General features: G+C 36.3%; 1 protein-coding gene across 2 annotated transcripts; it reads right to left on the bottom strand.

Moving 5' to 3' along the window:
* Positions 1-698: 698 nt before the first annotated feature.
* LOC129276808 (dnaJ homolog subfamily C member 16-like) lies at positions 699-20,076 on the bottom strand. 2 transcript variants are annotated; one of them, XM_054913210.2, is made up of 13 exons: positions 19,856-20,076; positions 17,486-17,552; positions 16,396-16,714; positions 15,817-16,004; positions 14,850-15,113; positions 13,808-13,938; positions 12,815-13,004; positions 10,347-10,532; positions 8,393-8,481; positions 7,360-7,446; positions 6,152-6,250; positions 5,126-5,278; positions 699-2,893 (listed from the first exon to the last, which is right to left on the bottom strand). In XM_054913210.2, exons 1-13 carry the CDS (start codon positions 20,005-20,007, stop codon positions 2,530-2,532), a joined length of 2,289 nt encoding a protein of 762 aa, XP_054769185.2. In that variant the 5' UTR covers positions 20,008-20,076; the 3' UTR covers positions 699-2,529. The 2 variants fall into 2 exon arrangements, 1 of the variants encoding a protein (XP_054769185.2); XR_010295640.1 differs by lacking the exon at positions 699-2,893 and adding an exon at positions 4,680-4,695 and having other exon boundaries at positions 4,883-5,278; positions 19,856-20,073.
* Between the last annotated feature and the right edge of the window lie 876 nt (positions 20,077-20,952).

Genomic DNA, 20,952 nt, shown 5'->3' with positions numbered 1-20,952 from the left:
GTTCAAGTGTAGTGGACTTTTATAAAGGATATTAATGAGCATATATCACAATACCACATGATCAAAATGGTGCATTATGGGTGAGGACCGAGGGTCTATTTTAGTAGTTCATGACTTGAACTAATGCTATAAAGTGACTGCGATACATTGGCATTAAAGAGAAGATAATTGAATGTAAATTGGAGCCATTTGCAAAGTTCTGACAATCAATACATAAGAGTGGACCACATCTACTCCCAACATATCAATGTTATATCAGAAATGCTGCTCATACAGTTTTGGACAGAAAAACATCTGACTGAATCAGATAAAATCTGACTTCATGTCATGTGTTTTCAGCTGGGTCCAAGGCTGTGGTTGTAGACTCAAGAGACATGTACATTAAGAGGTTAATCATGTTGACACATTGCAATGACTAATCATGCCATGACATAATAATTTTTCTTGCGACAATTGCTTTGAGCTTCTTATGTTGAAGACTGACTACATAATAAGGCACAGGGTGAGAGCTGCAACTACACATGCCTTAGGTTTGAACACAATTTAATGTATAGAAAGTATTTTGATTGCCAAGTTTTCAACCTTAAAAACCTTCCTGGATATTTTGGGGGCTGTGAGCTGCATAATATGCCTCCTTTAGAAATTTGCCACTGAAGGTACAAGTGCCAAAATCGATAATGAAGAGACACATTTAAAAAAAATTACTCAAATATGTTTTAAATACTTTATTTCCCCCAATACCCAATTTCACTTGAGGTATATATATCAATTTACAAACTTGCTTTTGTAATTCTTCTCTTTTTTTTGGCAGAAGTCGTCATTATAACTTTTTATCCCAACACATGTACACTCCATCTGGAATAAAACAAGCAATACAATTAATTTAATCAAAATTCAATGTAAAATGTTCTTTAAAAAAATAATTGCATGGGCAGTATGTAAAGGAGGGGCTGTGATGTCACACACTCAATATTTCTCTTTTATTTTAAATGAAAGTTCACCTATTTGATTTTTTAAAGATTTTACATGTATAAAAAAGAACTTCTCCATTGAACAATAAGTATCAATGGTGTAACATATTCTAAGAGTGGTCAAACCAACAAGTTTTGTATTGATATCAATTCTAAAACAAAAATGACTGAGAGGGAGAATAACTTTCTTAAATAATGTTTCGTCAATTCATTTGAGCATATGAATGTATATCACAGAAAATATGACTGGGAATAGAATATTCTTTCATATAAATCACGATAAACTCTCACTAGTAAATGATCATTAAACTAATTAGCAGTAGGGAAGGTGTAATCTTCTTTTCACTCACCTCATTCTTACCATCTGGCTAAAGAAAAAAAATAAATGCATTTGAAAAAGAATACAAGTCTTGCCGTGGGGAGTGAAACTACTGTATAGTTTTCTGCTATGATAAAACACATACGTACAGGCAGTCATACTTTACCCTTATATGCTAGAAGTCTACTGACCAGCGCCAGTTCACGCCAATGCAAAGCGACTGCGGCACCTAGTGTCGCCAAAAACGTGCCAAGTGACGTGCAGTCGCTCAAACTGCCTCCTAACTGGCGTGTGTTGGCGCGTAACGGCTCCAAAAATTGAATTTGGTGCGATGAAAATTTCAAACATTTCAACATTTTTGTTGCGCCAAATTCAACTCAACCTAGGCTCCAGTCATCCGCCCAGGGTGGACTCGAACCCACAATCTTTGGTTCCAAAGGGAGACGCTTTACCGACAGCCAAATAAGCTCTCTGTGAATAGTAAAATCAGTACAACCTACTGAAGTGTACCAAATTGGTCATTAATTTTTAGTTTCATTTCATATTTTGCAAAATCTTTTTTTCATTTTACTCTTATTACAAACAGGAAAAATAGAAATTATATATGGTTACTTGATTCAATGAATAGACCCAAGCAAAACCCTGAACAAATATGTTAACTGCTAAAACAAAAAGATGTTTGTAACATTTAACCAATATAAACAGATCCTGCAGCATTTCCAATAGGTATCTTATAAACACCTACATGTACATCCTTGTTTCAAAGATATCTTGCACAGAATCTCAAATACCTCTGAAATCCAGTATCATTTTCAAATATTAACTCCCAATATTGTGGTCAACACAATGTACTGTCTACCCATCTGCTACAATGTACAAGCACGTCAAGAAGACAAAAACAAAAATCCTACAGCTGTGTGAATGTTATCACAATTCAGCATACATGAAGTTTGGTAAAACCCATAGCACCCAAAGCTCTGGGTAGAATTTCATGAAATGAATAGTCAGTGACTTTCACTAACTCATTGTTATAAGCTACTAAAATCCATGCATCTGATTGGATCAGAGCAAAATAGTCAGTGAAAATCACATACCATTTGTGTCATGAAATACTCCCCTGGTGATACAATATTTCATTCTTCAATATACATATATTTTTTTCAAAACTATATATGCACTTGGGATGCTGATCATTTCCATTGCACACACATTTTCCATTTGAGAAAAAACAAACAGAATTCACTCCATTTCTGGCCAGTCTGGTACCTCGACCTTCTGCAGCTCCCCGTCCTGTAATCGATCCAACCAAAGCGTAAACCCGTAAAAGATATTCACTCCCACTCCATTCCTCATCATACCCTCATCATCGCTATCGTTGAAACCTATAAAATCTGTATCCATTTCCCCGCTATCGCCAGGACGATGACGATTCCGGAGAGTAGAGTCTCCATCCAAAGAGGAACTCGCAGAAGAGGTGGGGTTGAAAATGCAGTAATGTTTCTTGGAAGGGCGGATGGCAAGAACAGTTCCGACTTCCTTTCCTGGGACTAAGGAGCGATACCAACCCCTATGCTTGTCGATCTGCACAAAATCTAATGGCAAGCTGGATGAAAAATACAATAGATAAGAGAGGTAGAAAATGAACACCCATATCCAGTGCAATTGAATATTGGCCCAATAAAACTAGTCATTCTAGCCCTTAAAATTTGTAAAACTTCTTTTGATCTGTTCTCAACTTTGCTATGAAAACTAATTTTACTGTAATGTTTTTATTTTGTTTGAAAGCTTCAGACCTAACACACCAACACCTGAAATGAACTTTAAATCATGGTTTACCCAAATGCCTGGGGGCTAGACGTGTTAACAAATAGGAAGAGAGATCATCACCAAATGTAATACAACATTCAGACAAAAATCTAAAGCAGCTTTCTGTATGAACTGCCACAAATGTGTTTCATTTAGAGGTCAATCCTGACACTTGCCTGAAAATTGCAATGTACATTAGTTAGAAACAGAATATATTATTAATACCTCGGTCACATTTGCTCCATGGCGGCCGTACGGCGAGTCGAAAACAGCCGTTTAAACATTTTTGGTAACAGCTACATATAGGTGGTTTGAATAAAAATGAATAAAAGTTATGTTTTTGACTCGCTGTACGGCCGCCGTAGAGCAAATGTGACCGAGGTATAAGCGCTACATAAGTTTTAAATCATTATTATTATTTCAAGTTTAGTGTTGACATTTTGGAGTTGATTTTTTATAACATCAGTACAGCATCAAATGTGAATTAAATTGGTCCTTGGACAAATCTTACTAGGTGTTGAGTGTGGTATGAATCAGGTGTCAAAGCCAAGAAGGGTAATCTAAATTCAGCTTCAAACATGGGCATCACCACCAAACTTAAAGGTCAAATACACCCCAGAAAAAAGTTGAGTTGAATCAATAGAGAACAATCAAACTAGCATAACGCTGAAAATTTCATCAAAATCTGATGTAAAATAAGAAAGTTATGAAATTTTAAAGTTTTGCTTATTTTTCACAAAACAGATATACATGTATGCACAACTCAGTGATATGCAAACGAGAGAGTCGATGATATCACTCACTATTTCTTTTGTTTTTTTATTTTTGGAATTATATAATATTTCAATTTTCACAGATTTGACAGTAAGGACCCTCTTGGTTGAACCACAAAATGTTAAAACAATGGTAATTCCAAATGTTCTGGGAGGAATAAAACTTTGTTTCTCATGACAATGGGGAGAAAATTGAAATATTTCATATAATAAAATACAAAAGAAATAGTGAATGGGTGATGTTATCAGTCCCCTCATTTTAACTGTTTTGGGAAATAAAGTGAAACTCCAAAATGTCATTTCTTATTTTACATCTAAATTTGATGAAATTTTCAATGTTATGCTTGTTTGATTTTTCTCATTTTATTCAAATCAACATTTTGTTGGAGTGAACTTGTCCTTTAACCCTAAATAGACTGGGCTATTTCGATTCCTAAGAAGACTGGGGGGGGGGGGGGGCTGATTCAGCCCCCCTTATGATCTCGGCCGTTGATTGCGCGATCGCGACGAAAATTGGCACGCGCGTTACCCATGGCATTATCTACAGAACTATAATATCAAATTCTGCGAAAAATCTCATTGCTCATTATTTATGCTAATTTATGCGTAAAATCATTAGTTTGCACTAATTAACTACATAATGCCCCTAAAATGCTAATTTTTGTTTCACATACTCTTTATAGGCATCTGATCAAATATATTTTTTTTTAATGTCAACATCACATTTATTTTCTTATGTATGTTATTGTTTTCTAAATTTCTTATGTATTTCGTTGTTTTTCGACTTTTTGTTTTTCATTTTTTTTTCAATGGAAATTGTTGGGGACTTCATTTTGACCATAAAACAAGAAAAAATCAATTGATTTTAAGCAGTAAAAGGAAAATAATGATACATTTTATGAATTTTGGCTAAAAACACTATTTGCATTGGATTTGAACACAAATTCATGTTTTTTAGCAATTTTGGGTCTGCATGCACTTACAAAATGTTGAGTAATTTCAGAACGGTGTACCCGGAGGTAAAATTTTTGGTCTCAAAAGTTGCGCGAGACTTGAAAGTAAAAATTCCGCGAGCGACGTGTTCAAAAAAATTTGCACAGCGGATTTATTGTGAATATGTCGAGGGGGGTCAGCCCCCCCCCCCCCCCCATCTTCTTAGGGTTAAAATCACCCAGGTGTAGTGGCTAGTTTTAGTGTTGCCACCAACACTTTACTGTACAAATAGATTTGATATAACTTTGTAAAAGGTGACATACCGTAATGGATAATTTCCAAGTTCTTTGGAAAGCTGTTGACAGAGTGACTCTCTTGAAGACTCGTTGACCAGTAGGATAAGATGCCAAGATTTCCTTTGTCTTTCTATTAAGTTACTGTACTCGCGTTGGCTGAGCTCTTTTAGGACAAAACTCCTTCAAATGACAAAAAAAGAGGGAAATAATTATACTGACCATGTGATTATGAGACCCATAACACCATGTCTCCATAACACAATCCTTAGGAATAGAGTTTGATTTTAGAGTTGCGTGTTAATACTGGGGAGCATTTCATCGACATTTGCTGTCTGACAAGTTGTCAGATATAACAACTTTACTTGAATTTGATTGGCTGAGAAATGCTGTTACTATGAAAACTGTCTGATAAAACAGAACTTGTTGGATGGTAAAGTTTTGAAAAGTCCTTTCATGAAATGCTCCCCAGATAACACTGCAGCACTATCAATCATACCAATCAACAGTAAAAGCTATCACTAAGCTAAATAGTCTGGATGATCAGAAAAATTTGCAATTTTGTTATACCAAATGCCTTTGAATCTTGTGATACCAACATCCAGAATTCAAATACTATGATATATACTCATTCATGCATCATTTTATTGATAAATCTGTGTGCTTTTCGTAGTTTCCAAACGAATGTTGTGTACAATTACCACATTCATGGATTTCCATAGTTGATCAATCCCACCTCTTTAGAAGACGAATGCTAGGTGTTAAACAAAGTGGCGATGGTATGTCACATTACTGAAACGATTATGTAGTAATGAATTGTGTCTTGAGGAGCAGTGCTATACCAAATGCCTTTGAGACTCACATCTTTCACAAAAACGGAACAAATGAGAGAGATCACGGTGCTGCAAGAAGTGACGTAGGAAGGTGATGTTTTCGGAAACTTCACAATGAAGATATTGTCAAGTCAGAGGAAAAGTGGTTCAAGAAGATTTTTCTTCGCAGTAATATCACAAGCACAACACAATAGGATAATGTAAAACAGTCTACTCTACTCACCGCCTAGCTCTAGGCTGAGTTCGTTCACCTCCTGAATGAGGTGCATGATCTCTTGATTGGTTAGCATCATATTCTTGGCTTGCTTCCTTTGCTTCTTTTCTGTAATATACAATTATGATAGACAATGCAATGTCATTAAAATATATATATTTCTTTAATTTTACCCCATTTCTTAAAGCTGTATGATCGTAAAGGACGGAAATAAGCATGTTGCAGTTGATAATAAGAGGATATTTGGAAGGAGTTTTGCTGTGAGTTTGGGGTGAATCAGACCACCACTATTCACATGAACAAAACCAGATTCAATACTTTGGATTGATGATGGTGATGATTGGGACCCCCCCTCCTGTAATCTATGCCCTAATTCACATATATCCTCTCTGCTCTCCATCACCTTCTTTCTCATTCTCCTGCACTCCATTCTCCTTCACTATCTCCACCTCTTTCTCCCTATTTTTTAACTCCTCGTCATCCACTCCTCTTACTTTCCCTTAATTCCTCATCTTCTTCCTTCTCTCATCTGTCTTCATCCTCCCTTACTTTTATCATCCCATATCTCCTCCACTTTCTCCTTCACCTTCTTCTCTTCTTCTTCCTGCTTTAATCCCCCTACTGCCATTGTCCCAATCTGTCCTACCCCTTCACTGACAATTCTCATCCTTCCTTCCTCCCCCTCGTCTTCTTAGATAACTGATTTATTGGCAGAAACAAAACATCATTGCGGCATAGAAAAACATGATGAGTTTACACATAAAGGCATGGTTACATGAGTAAAAACATTAGCATTCACAAAAAATAAAAGTCCAAAAGTAAATTACATATTGCAATTTCAACCTGTATAAAAATTGCATTTTGTTATGATAATAGAATGGGTAAATATTATAAAACTTTGTACATGGGTTATTTTCAATTTGAGACACAGGTTAAAATCCAGGTTGATGAGAATTTCATTCTTTTTATCGAACTGTCCTCATACAATAATGATAATAGTTCACATTTCTATAAGCACCTTATTCACAAGATACAAAGTGCTTTGAGATGCCATCCCTGATAGGCATAGCAGATATTAATAAATCACCAGGTAGTGACAATATTTGACAGTATTGTTATAAATCCAGTGCATACATGATCAGGATATTATAAAAACTCCATCAATGTCAAGAACACCAAAATCATGGATTGTTATCACCATGGTAACAGTGGCTTACCCTCCTCCGCCAAAGAGACCAAGGAATGCTAAGACAAAGCAGCCCATGTAGATAAACATGATGATCATCAAAAGACTACTGTTTTCCCTGTGTGGTAAAACAAAATTATGTCACAATCAATTCATTTTCCCCATGCAGCTCAATGTTTATGTGGCCAAAATCTTCCCAATGCAAGTTGACCATATCGGTTTTGCTGGCTTAAAACTTACAACGGTCATAAAAATTGTTCCAGCCAAACATAGCAAAATCTGATCCATGCATTACATCATTAACTTAATTCATCTGATAATAATGATATAATATTCCGCTTTTATATAGAGCTTAATACATCGCAACGATGTGGCTAAACGCTTTACAGATATGTTATTACCCCAGTCATCGGATTCCCGCAAGCAATGTATGCACATCCTCAATTCCCTGGGGAGTACTCCATTCAGTCGCTGGTGAAGCGCACACAGTACTGGAAAGCTACAATGACTTTCACATCCTACCCAGTACCCATTTAGCACCTGGGTTGAGAGTGGCAAAGTGTGGATTAATGCCTGCAAAAGGACGCCAGACCGTGGTGGGATTCGAACACACGACCCTCTGTTTACAAGCTGAGAGTCAGAACCATAGCTCCCCCACACACTGGCCTTTCCTTGTATTTAGAAACTATTTGTAAGTAATTTCTTCTTCTGGTTGCATTGGCTAAAGAACTCTTTTACACACACAAACAATAAAAGAAGGGAAGGTGTGGAGTGAATAATGTCTTAAAATTAATTTTTGTTTTCAGTATTTACAAAAAACACACTACAAATAGAAAACTTCAGAAATTACTAAATACAAGCATGATTCCACCAGATTTAAGATATAGAATATAAAGTACACTGCTAACACCAACTGATGCAACATTTTGATCATCTTCAAAGAAAAATTATCAAATATCAGAAAATCAAATCCAGTGGTTTCCAGTACCAATCACAATTTTGCATCAATAACAATTGTCAACAAAAGTATATTTTAAATAATAATAACTTTAGAGTTATCTTACCAAGATGATCGGAATAAGAAGTTGTAGGCTGAGTTAAACATGTCTGCCATCTTTTGCATTAATTCCCTGAACTTCTGTATTGGCCACGCCTGCAGGAGTAGAAAATATGGAATAAAATTATGATTTAGAAGCACATTTCATATAATGAACATCATTTTATGTACTGAATAATTACTTTGGGAGCTATTTCACAGATACTTCTTTACCTTCTTTTTAAAACTTTTGTCATGAAAATGAAAAAATGACAGTTGAATAGGAGATATAATGGAAGAGAGGGAGAGAGAAAAAACAAGTGGAATGCCTCTGGCGGTCTCACCTGCATCACGCGATTCAATATAGCAGCAGTGCTGACTTTGAAAAACAACCTTTTAATAATTATTCACAAAAAACACCATTCATATGATACAATACTACGTTCATTGACATTTAACCTTGATAATGTGACCTAAAACTTGTCAGTGATACTTGATTACCCCTATATCCACATTTTATACACTATATCTATAAACTTTGAAAGTTATGACAGCAATCTAATAATTACCTCTAAAATGGCCAAAGTTCAATGACCTTAAATGACCTTTGACTTTGGTCATGTGACCTGAAACTCGCATGAGATGTTCAGTGATACTTGGTTACTCTTATGTCCACGTTTTATGATCTAGACCAATACACTTACAGAGATATGATGGTAATTCAACAACAAAAAACATGGCCAAAGTTCATTGACCTTACATGACCTTTGACGTTGATCATGTGACCTGAAACTCTCACAGGATGTTCAGTGATACTTGATTACTCGTATGTCCAAGTTTCATGAGTCAGATCCATAAACGTTCAAAGTTATGATGGTAATTCAACAGATACCCCCATTATAGCCAAAGTTCATTGACCTTTGACCTTGGTCATGTGACCTTAAATGCGCACAGAATGTTCAGTGATACCTGATTACTCTTATGTCCAAGTTTCATGAACTAGACCAATATACTTTCAAAGTTATGATGGTAATTCAACAAATACCCCCAATTTGGCCAAAGTTCATTGACCCTAAATGACCTTTGACCTTAATCATGTGACCTGAAACTTGCACAGGATGTTCAGTGATACTTGATTACTATTATGTCCAAGTTTCATGAATCAGATCCATAAACTTTCAAAGTTATGATGGTAATTCAACATATACCCCCAATTTGGCCAAAGTTCATTGACCCTAAATGACCTTTGACCATGGTCATGTGACGTGAAACTCATGCAGGATGTTCAGTAATACTTGATTAACCTTATGTCCAAGTTTCATGAACTAGGTCCATATATTTTCTAAGTTATGATGACATTTCAAAAACTTAACCTTAGGTTAAGATTTTGATGTTGATTCCCCCAACATGGTCTAAGTTCATTGACCCTAAATGACCTTTGACCTTGGTCATGTGACATGAAACTCAGGCAGGATGTTCAGTAATACTTGATTAACCTTATGGCCAAGTTTCATGAACTAGGTCCATATACTTTCTAAGTTATGCAGTCATTTCAAAAACTTAACCGTCGGTTAAGATTTGGTGTTGACGCCGCCGCCGTCGGAAAAGCGGCGCCTATAGTCTCACTCTGCTATGCAGGTGAGACAAAAAATAAAATATTTCAAAACGAAAGACTCCATTCTCAAATCAACAAGAATATTGACCAGATGAAACTGCACGAAAAGTTTTTGTCCAATCAAGGTCACATTGCATAATGGTAACCAATCCAATGGTAACTAACAGAATCACAATGCTCAATGACTAATCAAAATAAAAGATTCTATGAAATTTATCATAATATTATCTTTCATGTAACAGGACACAGGTGATTAAGAGATGATGTGAGGCCGGACCAAAGAGGGGACAAAAGTATTTGTAAGTTATTTTGGAATCTCCCCCCCCCCCCTCATAATCTACCATTAATCCTCACAGCCATTACTTACTGGTGCGTTTTCATCATTGAACTGTGGCAGGGTCACTTTATGGGTAAACTTGGAAGTTCCATCATTGAGTCCATACATGAATTCCTTGATCCCTCTTCGTTCCATGGTGATATCTTGGCCCTCCCAGCCATCGGGTAGCCAGGCCAGCCGGACCTGGTTCCCTCGCTGTCTCCAAATGACCGCAACCTAGAAGGAAATCCAAAACAGAGAGAAGAATTCACTAAGGTACCTTTTTAATGTTCGAGCCACAGCTTTCTTGCATGAATCATGCAAGCAGCCTTTCATTACCAATCCTTGCATTTCACCATAGACAGAGTAATGCAAAATACGGGAATACCACTATGAAAAGATGCATAGTGCCTGTATAGAGGCATCCTGCTAAAGGACGCTGCACAGACCAATAACAAGTTGCCTAAAACATGAACATCTTAACCATAATGCCCCCCCTCGACAATTTTTGAGATATATCTGCTGCGCAAAATTTTTTGACCTCGCCACTCACTAACTTTTTACTTTCAAGTCTAGCGCAAATTTTGAGACCAAATTTGTGACGCCCAGGTACGCAGTTACGACATTACGCTACATTATGTAAGTGCCTGTCATACCCCAAATTGCTCATAAACATGATTTCATGTACAAATCCAATGCAGATTGTGTATTAGCCAAAATTAATAAATGTATCATTATTTCTACTTTTACTGATTAAACTTAATTAATTTTGCCTTGTTTATGATCAGAGTTAAGTCTGAAACGATCTCCATCGAAAAAACAATAAAAAACAAAAAGTAAAAAACAAAGAAATACATAAGAAATTAAAAAAACAATAAAATACATAAGATATCGGTCTTGGTACCAGAATTTTTTTCATTCACAATTGTTAGGAATGCTATGAAGAATATTTTCACCAAAAAATAGCATTCTAGGAGCTTTATTTAGTGAATCAGAGCAAAAAGTATGATTTCATGAATAAATTAGCATAATTAATTCATATATTCATTATTTTGACAAAATTACGAAACTCCGGGAATTATTTATCTATATAAAATATAGTAACACCTTGTACTATTTTTTAAATTATGATAAAACCTTTTTTGAAGCAAAACGTTGAGGTAAACAAACCATCCAAAATGCCGATTGAGAGCTGTGCAACACGTGCATCTACTCTCTCAGCCAAGGCGAGCAAGCAATGTGTGTTTTTGTTTACAATCACATACGAGCTACGCATGTTGGGGATGATCTTTTACATCTAATTTTAATTTAATTACCTCAACCCATTTATTAAAAAAAGGTTTTTCCGTAAATTAAAAAATAGTAAGAGGTGTTACTATATTTTTATATAGATAAATAATTCCCCGAATTTCGTAATTTTGTCAAAATAATGAGATAGAAATTATATCTAACAGAACGAGTGACAATTTATCCCAGCCACATGAATTAGTTTATCGTCTGCTGCTATTCGTTGAGTTGATTTGCCTTCAGATTCGGATATATTCAATTGTTTGTAAGTACAGTTATATCATTATTTTCCTTCTTTAGAGTAAATTTTAGGCTCTCCAAATTTTATTGACCGAGGGAAGAGACTCTGTCTGGAGTGGATGGTCAGGCTGGAATTCATTTTCATGGATTTATTTTGGCCCGCGGTACGTGCAGCTAGCACTAGCAGCTGCATGAGTTGGTAGCGAATCGGCATGCAAGTTGAATTGTCCGACTCATCATCATAGGCGTAATTCCCCTAATTTACCTCCATCCACGTCACTAGAGCTAGAAACTTCATCATCATTCTCTTCATCTTCAAAATCATAAATTTGAAAATCCAAAATCTAGATAAACTTCTTGGTTATCTTTCATTTCGTGATCGAAGTATTCAGTGACAGTGTGGAGAAAACGTACCCTTGCATGCAATGGAGCTTGACGTGGGAGAGCCAATCACGTCTCTCGTACACTTATACACGTCATCAAATTCGAGTCAATTCAGAGACCGATGGGAGGCGTATTTCGGAGAGGCATTTTAGCGCTTTTTAATTGGTGATTTCCAACTTATGTATTACTTTCGTTATTTTTGAATGACCAAATGATAATCCCCACATCATGACCTTTCCACTGATATATAATAAGGCCATATTCATAATCAATATATTTCTCCTTTAAGTACCATACAATAATACTTTGGTTTCTGATAGGCAAAGAGACAAGGAGCAATTAAACATAAGAAAAAAAATTACATATTTTAATAAGAATTGTAATGTCAATTGTAATTTCTTTTTAGAATCATTAGACAATCTACACAGAACCTCAGAAACTTGATTTCAGTATGAAGAGAGGCATTTCCTAAATCTTTGTATCATTTCAGTAAAACTTGCATGATCTTTAAAAGACACAGGCACTTAGAATTGAAATTATGCATTTCAATTTCTGTACTAGAAGATGCTTGCAACTCTGTATCTGCAGCACAATATACATGCACTTACAGGAACAGCATGTTGAACTTCGACCTCTAAGCCTTCCATTGCCACTGCTACCTGCTCCTGTCTTTCAAACAGCATATATGTCACCTTGGATTGGTGTGGCCAAGATGGCGTAGTCATCACCATGTTTCTGAAAGAAGCTCGGAATGCCTCGTGCTCTGGAGTGGCCTTGGTAATCTGGATGATGCATAATCTGAAATTGAAATGCAATTATAATAATAATAATAACAACAATAGGCATTTATATAGCCCCATCTATCTAGAAATATTCTATTCCAAGGCATGTTATTATTATTACTACCCCGGCTTTAGCTCGAGCTGTCTTTCAGAATTCATGCATTCAAGGAATTAATCCTGCGGGGTACCCAATCACCTCACCTGGATTGAGTGCAGCACGATGTGGATAAATTTCTTGCTGAAGGAAATTACGCCGTGGCTGGGATTTGAACCCATGACCTTCTGTTTCAAAGTCAGAAGACTGATCCACTCGGCCACAACGCTCCACCAATTATCTCAGAATGGTCAACATCTGATCCTTGATAGCGCATCATTTATTACACATGTCCCAGTTGGTTGTCCAACAGCCTCTTGGACGGGAGGTCATGGATTCAATCCCTAGCTGAGTAATACCAAAGACTTTAACATGGGACCCCTGCTTTTAGCCAGGTGCTAGGCATTTCAGAGTAGAGGATGGTAATAATGACATTATGAAATGCAGGGCCCACATTTCTTGTATTAAACTAGACTGTACCATCCAAAATTATGCTAAAGAATTCCTTAAAACCATTAGAAAAAAAAAAGTATATGAAAATCATATACCAAATTGTGACAAAAGTTGAACTTTTCATGAAAATGCTTAACAACATAATTCTCATCTACAAAGATCAATAAACTTTGCCTCATGGAAATATAAATGGCCAAGAATCTAATTAGCACGCAAGATCATGTGTCAGTGGATCACAATAACAGCTTTAATGATTCAACCCTTATACTCACTTTCTTCCTACTAATGATGGAGACTCAGGACACATTTCTTCAAAGATAGTTTGAGAAGAGAGTCTGGGAAAGGAGAGATACTTGTTGTAGTTGAGTAAATGATGCAGTGATTCCACAGTCATATGTCTCTCCTGGAAAGAAGAAGAAAATCAGATATCAAAACTATTCAATTTTAATTTTATTTTCCCTGCATCAATATTCTATTTTAGTGCCAATTCTTATCTTTAAGAAAATCTCTAGACAACCTGATATGAAAATCCTTGAGCACTTCATCAAAATATAACAATCATCTACAGCATTAAATGAAAATGGTATTACTGATGAATGCATTTATACACTGCGTAATACATGTAATTGAAATGAATAAAAATAATGATAAATAAACCAGACCCTGAGAACAATAACTTAATTACAATAATTAGACCAGTAGAGTGTATTTGTCTTCAACTGATTTTTTTACATGCTTGCTAAATAATTGAGGTTGTAATAATAAGTTGCTCCATAACTGGAAAATCAGTAGTCCTGTTGATAAAGAGGACTTTTCTTGAAGCCATGCATGCATATTTCCTTGGGTGAAATTTTGTGTTACTTGGATAGTTATTATTACTGCTGGTTTGACTTGTTTCTACAATAAAAGAGGTGTGTTCATGAAAAAAAAACAGAACTTGACAGAACATAATACACTTTCAGTATCAGTCAATTATGGGGGAAATGAGGGAGCAGGAAATACATTGTTCTCAGAACAATAAGTGAAATAAACAATGATAAAGATGGCACTAATCCCTAATCCTACCTTGGACAAGACTTACACTACATCCTGGTATTAAAAACAAAGATCAATACTAAAGCTTTTACAGCTTTATGTAAGGTACATGCACATGCATATACACAGAAGTGAGCTTGAATGACAACGTTTCTATAAATGCTCACTCCATCCAATTATTTTGTCTATAGAGGATCGAAAGACATAAGATGAAAATGCTGCTAAAATATGGCACAAATTTCATTAGGTACATAATATGTGCCTTATATTATAACTTACCTCAACCATATCCACATTCTCTTTGATATTCTCTTTAAAGACCAAGACCGTTCCTGCCTTGTGCTGCATGCCGACATGCTTCAGAACCTCATTTGTGTTGGAATACTTGGAAGAGGTAAAGCCAAACGTCTGGTACTCACTGAATGCCAACGCGCCAACCTTGAAGATGATGGGAATGTCTCGTTTCTGGGAATACAGCAGGACCCGGGGTTTGTTCTCATTGTAGAAGTTAGCAAAGAAGTCTTGATAGTTGTTATTGTTGACCTGTAAATAAGCAAATGTTACTGAAAGATAAAGCAGTGATTTTCAAATAGAGATTAATCTGCCCATTTATTGGGAACAAATAAATCTCTCCAACAGAAGAATTTGACTGAGATGAAAATTGTAAATATCACATGCTACGCTTCGACTTAGGCCACAGATATTTAGAAGACTTCCATTAATATGTAGACTTGCACGTACTTATGCTTTGAAGATGAATTAAATTCAATTCAAATACAAATTAGTTTATTCATCACAGCTAGAAGCTGAATAGAATTGATGAAGAGCAATAGAGCACTAGTTTATTGTTCTTCATTGATATGAATGCATGAAAGAAATGAAATCAATAACACTCGAAGTAGACCTCTCATTACAAACAGGCACACATGTTGCATTTATTGCATGAAAATGCCCATAATAATAATAATAATAATAATATAGGTATACAGTATTTACCCAGGGTAGCCACTTCAGATTCGAAAACTGTTCTACCAGCGGAATTTCTTCCTACCGGGTACCCATTCACCTCACCTGGGTTGAGTGAAGCACAATGTGGATGAGTTTCTTGCTGAAGGAAATTACGCCATGGCTGGGATTCGAACCCACGACCCTCTGTTTCAAAGTCAGAAGACTAATCCACAGGGCCACAACGCTCCACAGTGCTCCCATATTTCTTTGCTGTGGAATAGGAAAAAATAGGACTTACCTCTTGAATCAGACTGCTTGGCACCAATCGATCTACAAAGTCCCTCATGGCCTTCAAGGTCACACCGCCCTGACCATAGTCCTTCACTTGACCATCAATAATACCAGCAATGGCTGGACGATGGCGAATCCCTAGGACAGATGGCAGCCGGCGGTCACTGTCAATGTTGACCGTTCCTACACCTACGCCTAGATTGGGAAAAGAACAGACCTGGTGTGAATCCAACATATTGCACAAAATCTTGTAAAAATATAAAATCAATCAAACCAGTTTTATACAGGATATCAATTGATATCTACTCTAACATGTGATATCATCCAAACTATCATTTTTTACATAAAAATGTTGTTTCTACTTTTGCTCGTTAAAATAATGCTGATATTTTGTTTTGTAAATTGTATGTTTTCATTTCGGAATCCTGGAATTGGAAGAATACTGATTGAAATGAATATCAATGTTTTATCGCATTGCATTGAACATTTAAACTTAAGACATCCTCATGTCTAAATCATAAAATGTATATAACAAATAAATGGACCGCTTTGAATTTGAGAGAACTATCCTCAAACTTATTCTTACCCCATGACTCGATTTCTGGAGCAATATCCGACCATATCCTCTCAATATTCATGCAGTTAAAGCAGAAGCTTCCAGTCACGAATATCAGGTAGGGTTTGTTGCCGCTCTGTGGTAGGATACCATCTTGTAACCTGGAAAGCGTCACTCTACGAGGGTCATCATTTCTAGATTCCTGGAAGCCGAAGCCCCCACCAAAGCCATTAAAATGCTGCTGGAAGAAGGGATCCCCAAATGGATCCTGTTGCCTGCGTGGGCTGCCATTAGGATCGATGGACCCAAATTGATCATACTCTCTCCGTTTTTCATCGTCAGATAAGATCTGTAGTCAAAAATATGAAGACATGGTCAAAAGCATGCTCTAAATTTCTACTTGGAACTGGAAGTTTGAATACAGACTGTGTGCTACTTTATACCTCTCCTAAATCACATTTCACATGGAAGTTGAACACATTCTAATGGTCCCACTCTGAAGAGATTCGACTCACCGATAGTCAGACTCACATACAATTTGTGTAAATTCTATTGAACATTAATTACTACACTGCAATAGATCTTTTTACTGTTTCTAATGTAGGAATCCTTCTTGGTCAAAAGATGAAAAGGTGCATCTGATCATTCTCAGTTTCCTATTCGCTGCGGCGACTTCTCTTCCAAGTTGCTGACTAAACTTGAGCTTGGCTGACCAGATGCACAAAAGCCTTGGATTTAAAACTTGGCCACAGTTAGAACTCGCTAAGCTGTGCCCATGAGAAACAGTTTTTCTAAGTTGCTAAATCACATTATTTAGGATAAATAGTGACAGAAAGGTCAGCCTAGGGAAAACAATCGAACCCAGCAGTAAATATCTATGTCTGACTAATACAGATCTCTAACCTATAAAACACACACAATCACCCAATTTACAGATACTGTGTGTAACTTTTATAGAGGGTGTTTTACAAAGAATCAAGTCATGTTTTTAAACATGTTCTACTTTCTGTGAATTCAAGTACAAATTTTGTTGCACATAAACTCTGAAATAGCAACTGATTACATTTTATTAATATAGCTGAAGTGCTTAGCACAATATGATATCAAAGAATTGAATTACCTCATAAGCTTGCTGAATCTTGATGAACCTATCAGATGCATCAGGGTGGTCACTCTTATCCGGATGCCTGCAATGAGCAATGAAATAAATTTAACAATTTAACCCAGAGAGGAACACAACTGTTACAAATAAATAAAACTACACTCCTTGTAATAAACTTCGTAGAATATGAATTTTCAAACAAACATTTGATTAAAGAAACCACCACGCAAATTTACTTCAAATGTCTCTCGACATTGACTTACTCATTTCATATCATGATACTATTTTGATAAAATATGTGATCTCAAGAACCATCCCACACAAACAAAAAATACTGATTTAAATTAACAAAATGTCGCGAAATTGTAATGAAGATAATCGATTCGAAATGATCCTTGACCTTGGAACTCAAACCTTATATTGCCAATGCACGATAATCATTGTATTCAAATTGAAAAGAATATATTTATCTTGAAATTTTTAGTCTTAATTATTATGTGTTTTTTTTTAACAATACCCCTTCACTGACCCCCAAATGGCATTTAACCTTGGCCTTGTGTATTGAACAGAAATGGCATTCATCAAATTTACACAATTCTTTACTTTTACTTAGAGCGTGTCTTGGTCTAGTGGTTAAGACTCTCTTCTTTTAATCTGAGGGATGTGTTTTCGATTCCAAGCCATGGCATGTTTTCCTTAAGCAAGAAATTTACCCATATGGTGCTACACTCAACCCAGATGAGGTAAATGGGTACTGGCAGGGAAAAATTCTTCAAAAAGCTGTGAGCACCGGAATCACTAGAATAGCTTAGCCAGGGTAATGAACTCCCTGAGCACCTCACAAGGTGGATACGTGCGCTATGTATAAATCATATATTATTATAGACTGGTATAATTCTATCATGGAATAGGGACTACATGGCAAGGCTAAGAGTAACCTGCAAATGATTGGACATGTTACACTGTAAGCTTTCCTAGCCTGCAATATTTCGTGTCCTAAACTTTCTTTTCACATAATTAAATTTGCATTATCTACGTTTGTCAAATTTGTTCAATTGCAATGTTCCTTTTCAACTTGCTAAATATTTCTTGAAATCTTTAAATGCGTCACAGTGTTTCATGGCCGTGATTCAACAATCTCCTCCCTTTGTTCGACATGGTTCATTGAGCGAACAAAAGTCAAGACACGCAAGAGCTGCTCAATTGCACTGCACCGCATGTGATGTGCAACCCGGAAGTTGCTCTCAGTCATTGGCTCCAGCATTCCGCTTATACCCCTGTCAAAGTCAACTCAGTAGCTAATGCTGCTATAGCATGCTGTTGACTATTCCATGGAAATTCAATGCGGCTGACCTTTTGTTGACTGTTTTTTTTTATTCATACAACTTTGAAGATAAATTCACAATATTTGCAAACTTGGATTTAAATTAAATAATAGCCACACTCACAGATTTATTTGTTTTTAGCTCATTTTTTGGAGACCTAAAATTAAAATCCAATCCTTTTTTTTCATTAAAAATTAGGGGTGGTAATGAGCATGGCCCGCCCTGGACCAAAAGCTTTGGTGTCTGTTATATGGTTGTTTCGCTGAACTCCGTTGGCTCCACTCACCAATTACAGAGTCTGAGACCGAAGTTCTTACTCGATATGTACAGGGACTCACAATGGCCATATGTTTAAAACTATTAAGTTTGGATAAACCAGGGAAATGGGAGTTGCCCCAAGTAAGTTTGTTTTTCCCCGTTTTGGTGTATTTCAGGCCAAAATAGAATAATAATCTTTATTTTGGTCCTGTTCTTTTTAGATCTATATATTTTTATGAAATAAAGACCAAAATCAATGAGCCCCGTCAGGGGGATTTTGCATTTAATGTTAATACCCTAATGGCAGCTGCACGATCGCGAGCCGTCTGAGCTGCATGTGTATACGTGGAGAAATATGAGAAAAATTAATAAATGTTAAAAACCCTCCTCGAAACAGTCGGCTGCCAGCTGTCTAATGTTAGATGAGCACAAGCCACAACAAACATCTTTCATGTCACTTAGTCTTAGTCTATTCTAAGTTAGACAGTGTCTTGACTTGAAACAATGAAAATCATTAATGAAAGTTGAATCTGAATTGTCTTTTGAAATTGAAGTTAAATAAAATCACAGGTTTTTTGTTTTCTATTGACTGCTCATATTATAAATGAAAAATACATTTAAATTTCAGACAATGCACACAGGTTTGAGCTAAACCTGAGGGCCGCGGCCCACGGCCGTTTTCATTATTTCAGCTTCCTCATCAGACAAAATATCTACACGAATACGGCTCACAAGCTCACTCACGCTCACACGATATTTAGTACGTGGGGCAACAATAAAACGACAACTGCAAGTCAATAGTTACCATTCACGGGCGAGCTTCTTGTAAGCACGTTTTATCTCCGGCTGAGAGGCTGACTTCGAAACTGATAAAGTTTTATAGGGATTAAGGGAGCACTCAAACAGACTAGCAGATAAGATGATCAGTAGGAGGATGTAAAGCGCTATTTTCGCCATTTTGTTCAGAGTTATTCGTCGATTTTTGCCAAATTCTGAACTGGATAGTCTTGCTTCCAGTCTTAAATTTCAAATTAAAGTAGGAGGAGCCAGGCGGTGAAAAATGTAGGCATCAGTGGACGCAGACACCCGTCCAATATTTGATCTTTCTGCGTCCCAAATCTCTCCTTGTTATTTCATGATATCTCAAAATTTTTCCGCTTTAATATTCGTAAATTATAACCCCTTAATTACTTGGATAAAATGGGGAGCCAGGGCTGCAGAGGCATGACCCAAATTTGGAATATATAATCTACATAACAAAAAAACAAACAACAAAATTTAATTGATTGGACCTAAATTATCTTTATCATTACCACTACCATTATCATCACCATCATAAGGGCCTAATCATCACCATCCCCAGGCTATCATCAGCACTGCAATGTTAATTAAATCATCAAGATCATCACAAACACCATCACAACCCTATGGCATCATACTTCATTATCTTCAACATCACCATCCTCATCATCATCATAATCATTTATCATCATCATCATCATCACCATCCCCATTATCATCACCATCATCGTCATCTTCCCATCATCATCATCATCACCATCATCATCACCATTAGCACCAACACCACACCATCACATCTCTTTCATTATCACAATTGCCACCAATTGATGTTTGCTTTATCAAAGTAACTAATAAGCTGATCATAAAGCATATTCTTTATTCTGAGCGAGCAACAATGCTCAAATCTTATCATTAACACTGTTCAATTTTAGAATTGCATCTAAACTATTCTTCAAATATTTGGGTTCAAGAGTTCAAGTTTGGTCAGCAAATTTTAAATTGAATGTTGTACTTAGAACTGTACTAGTATGAATTGAAACCAATCTTGCTTTTGAGCAATTTTTAGGATGCACAATACACGGTATTAGCATGGAGTTAGTA

This window comes from Lytechinus pictus, chromosome 14, assembly GCF_037042905.1.
Source record: "Lytechinus pictus isolate F3 Inbred chromosome 14, Lp3.0, whole genome shotgun sequence".
Classification (NCBI taxonomy): Eukaryota; Metazoa; Echinodermata; class Echinoidea; order Temnopleuroida; family Toxopneustidae; genus Lytechinus; species Lytechinus pictus.
This window is presented reverse-complemented; position numbering and strand designations above follow the sequence as displayed.

Coding starts and splice junctions, on each gene's coding strand:
- LOC129276808 (XM_054913210.2), bottom strand. CDS start 20,007: ATGGCGAAAATAGCGCTTTACATCCTCCTACTGATCATCTTATCTGCT. Junction 16,715..17,485: donor AGATTCAGCAAGCTTATGAG/GTAATTCAATTC, acceptor TTTTGACTACAG/ATCTTATCTGACGATGAAAA. Junction 10,533..12,814: donor AAGTTCAACATGCTGTTCCT/GTAAGTGCATGT, acceptor ATTTCCTTCTAG/GTTGCGGTCATTTGGAGACA.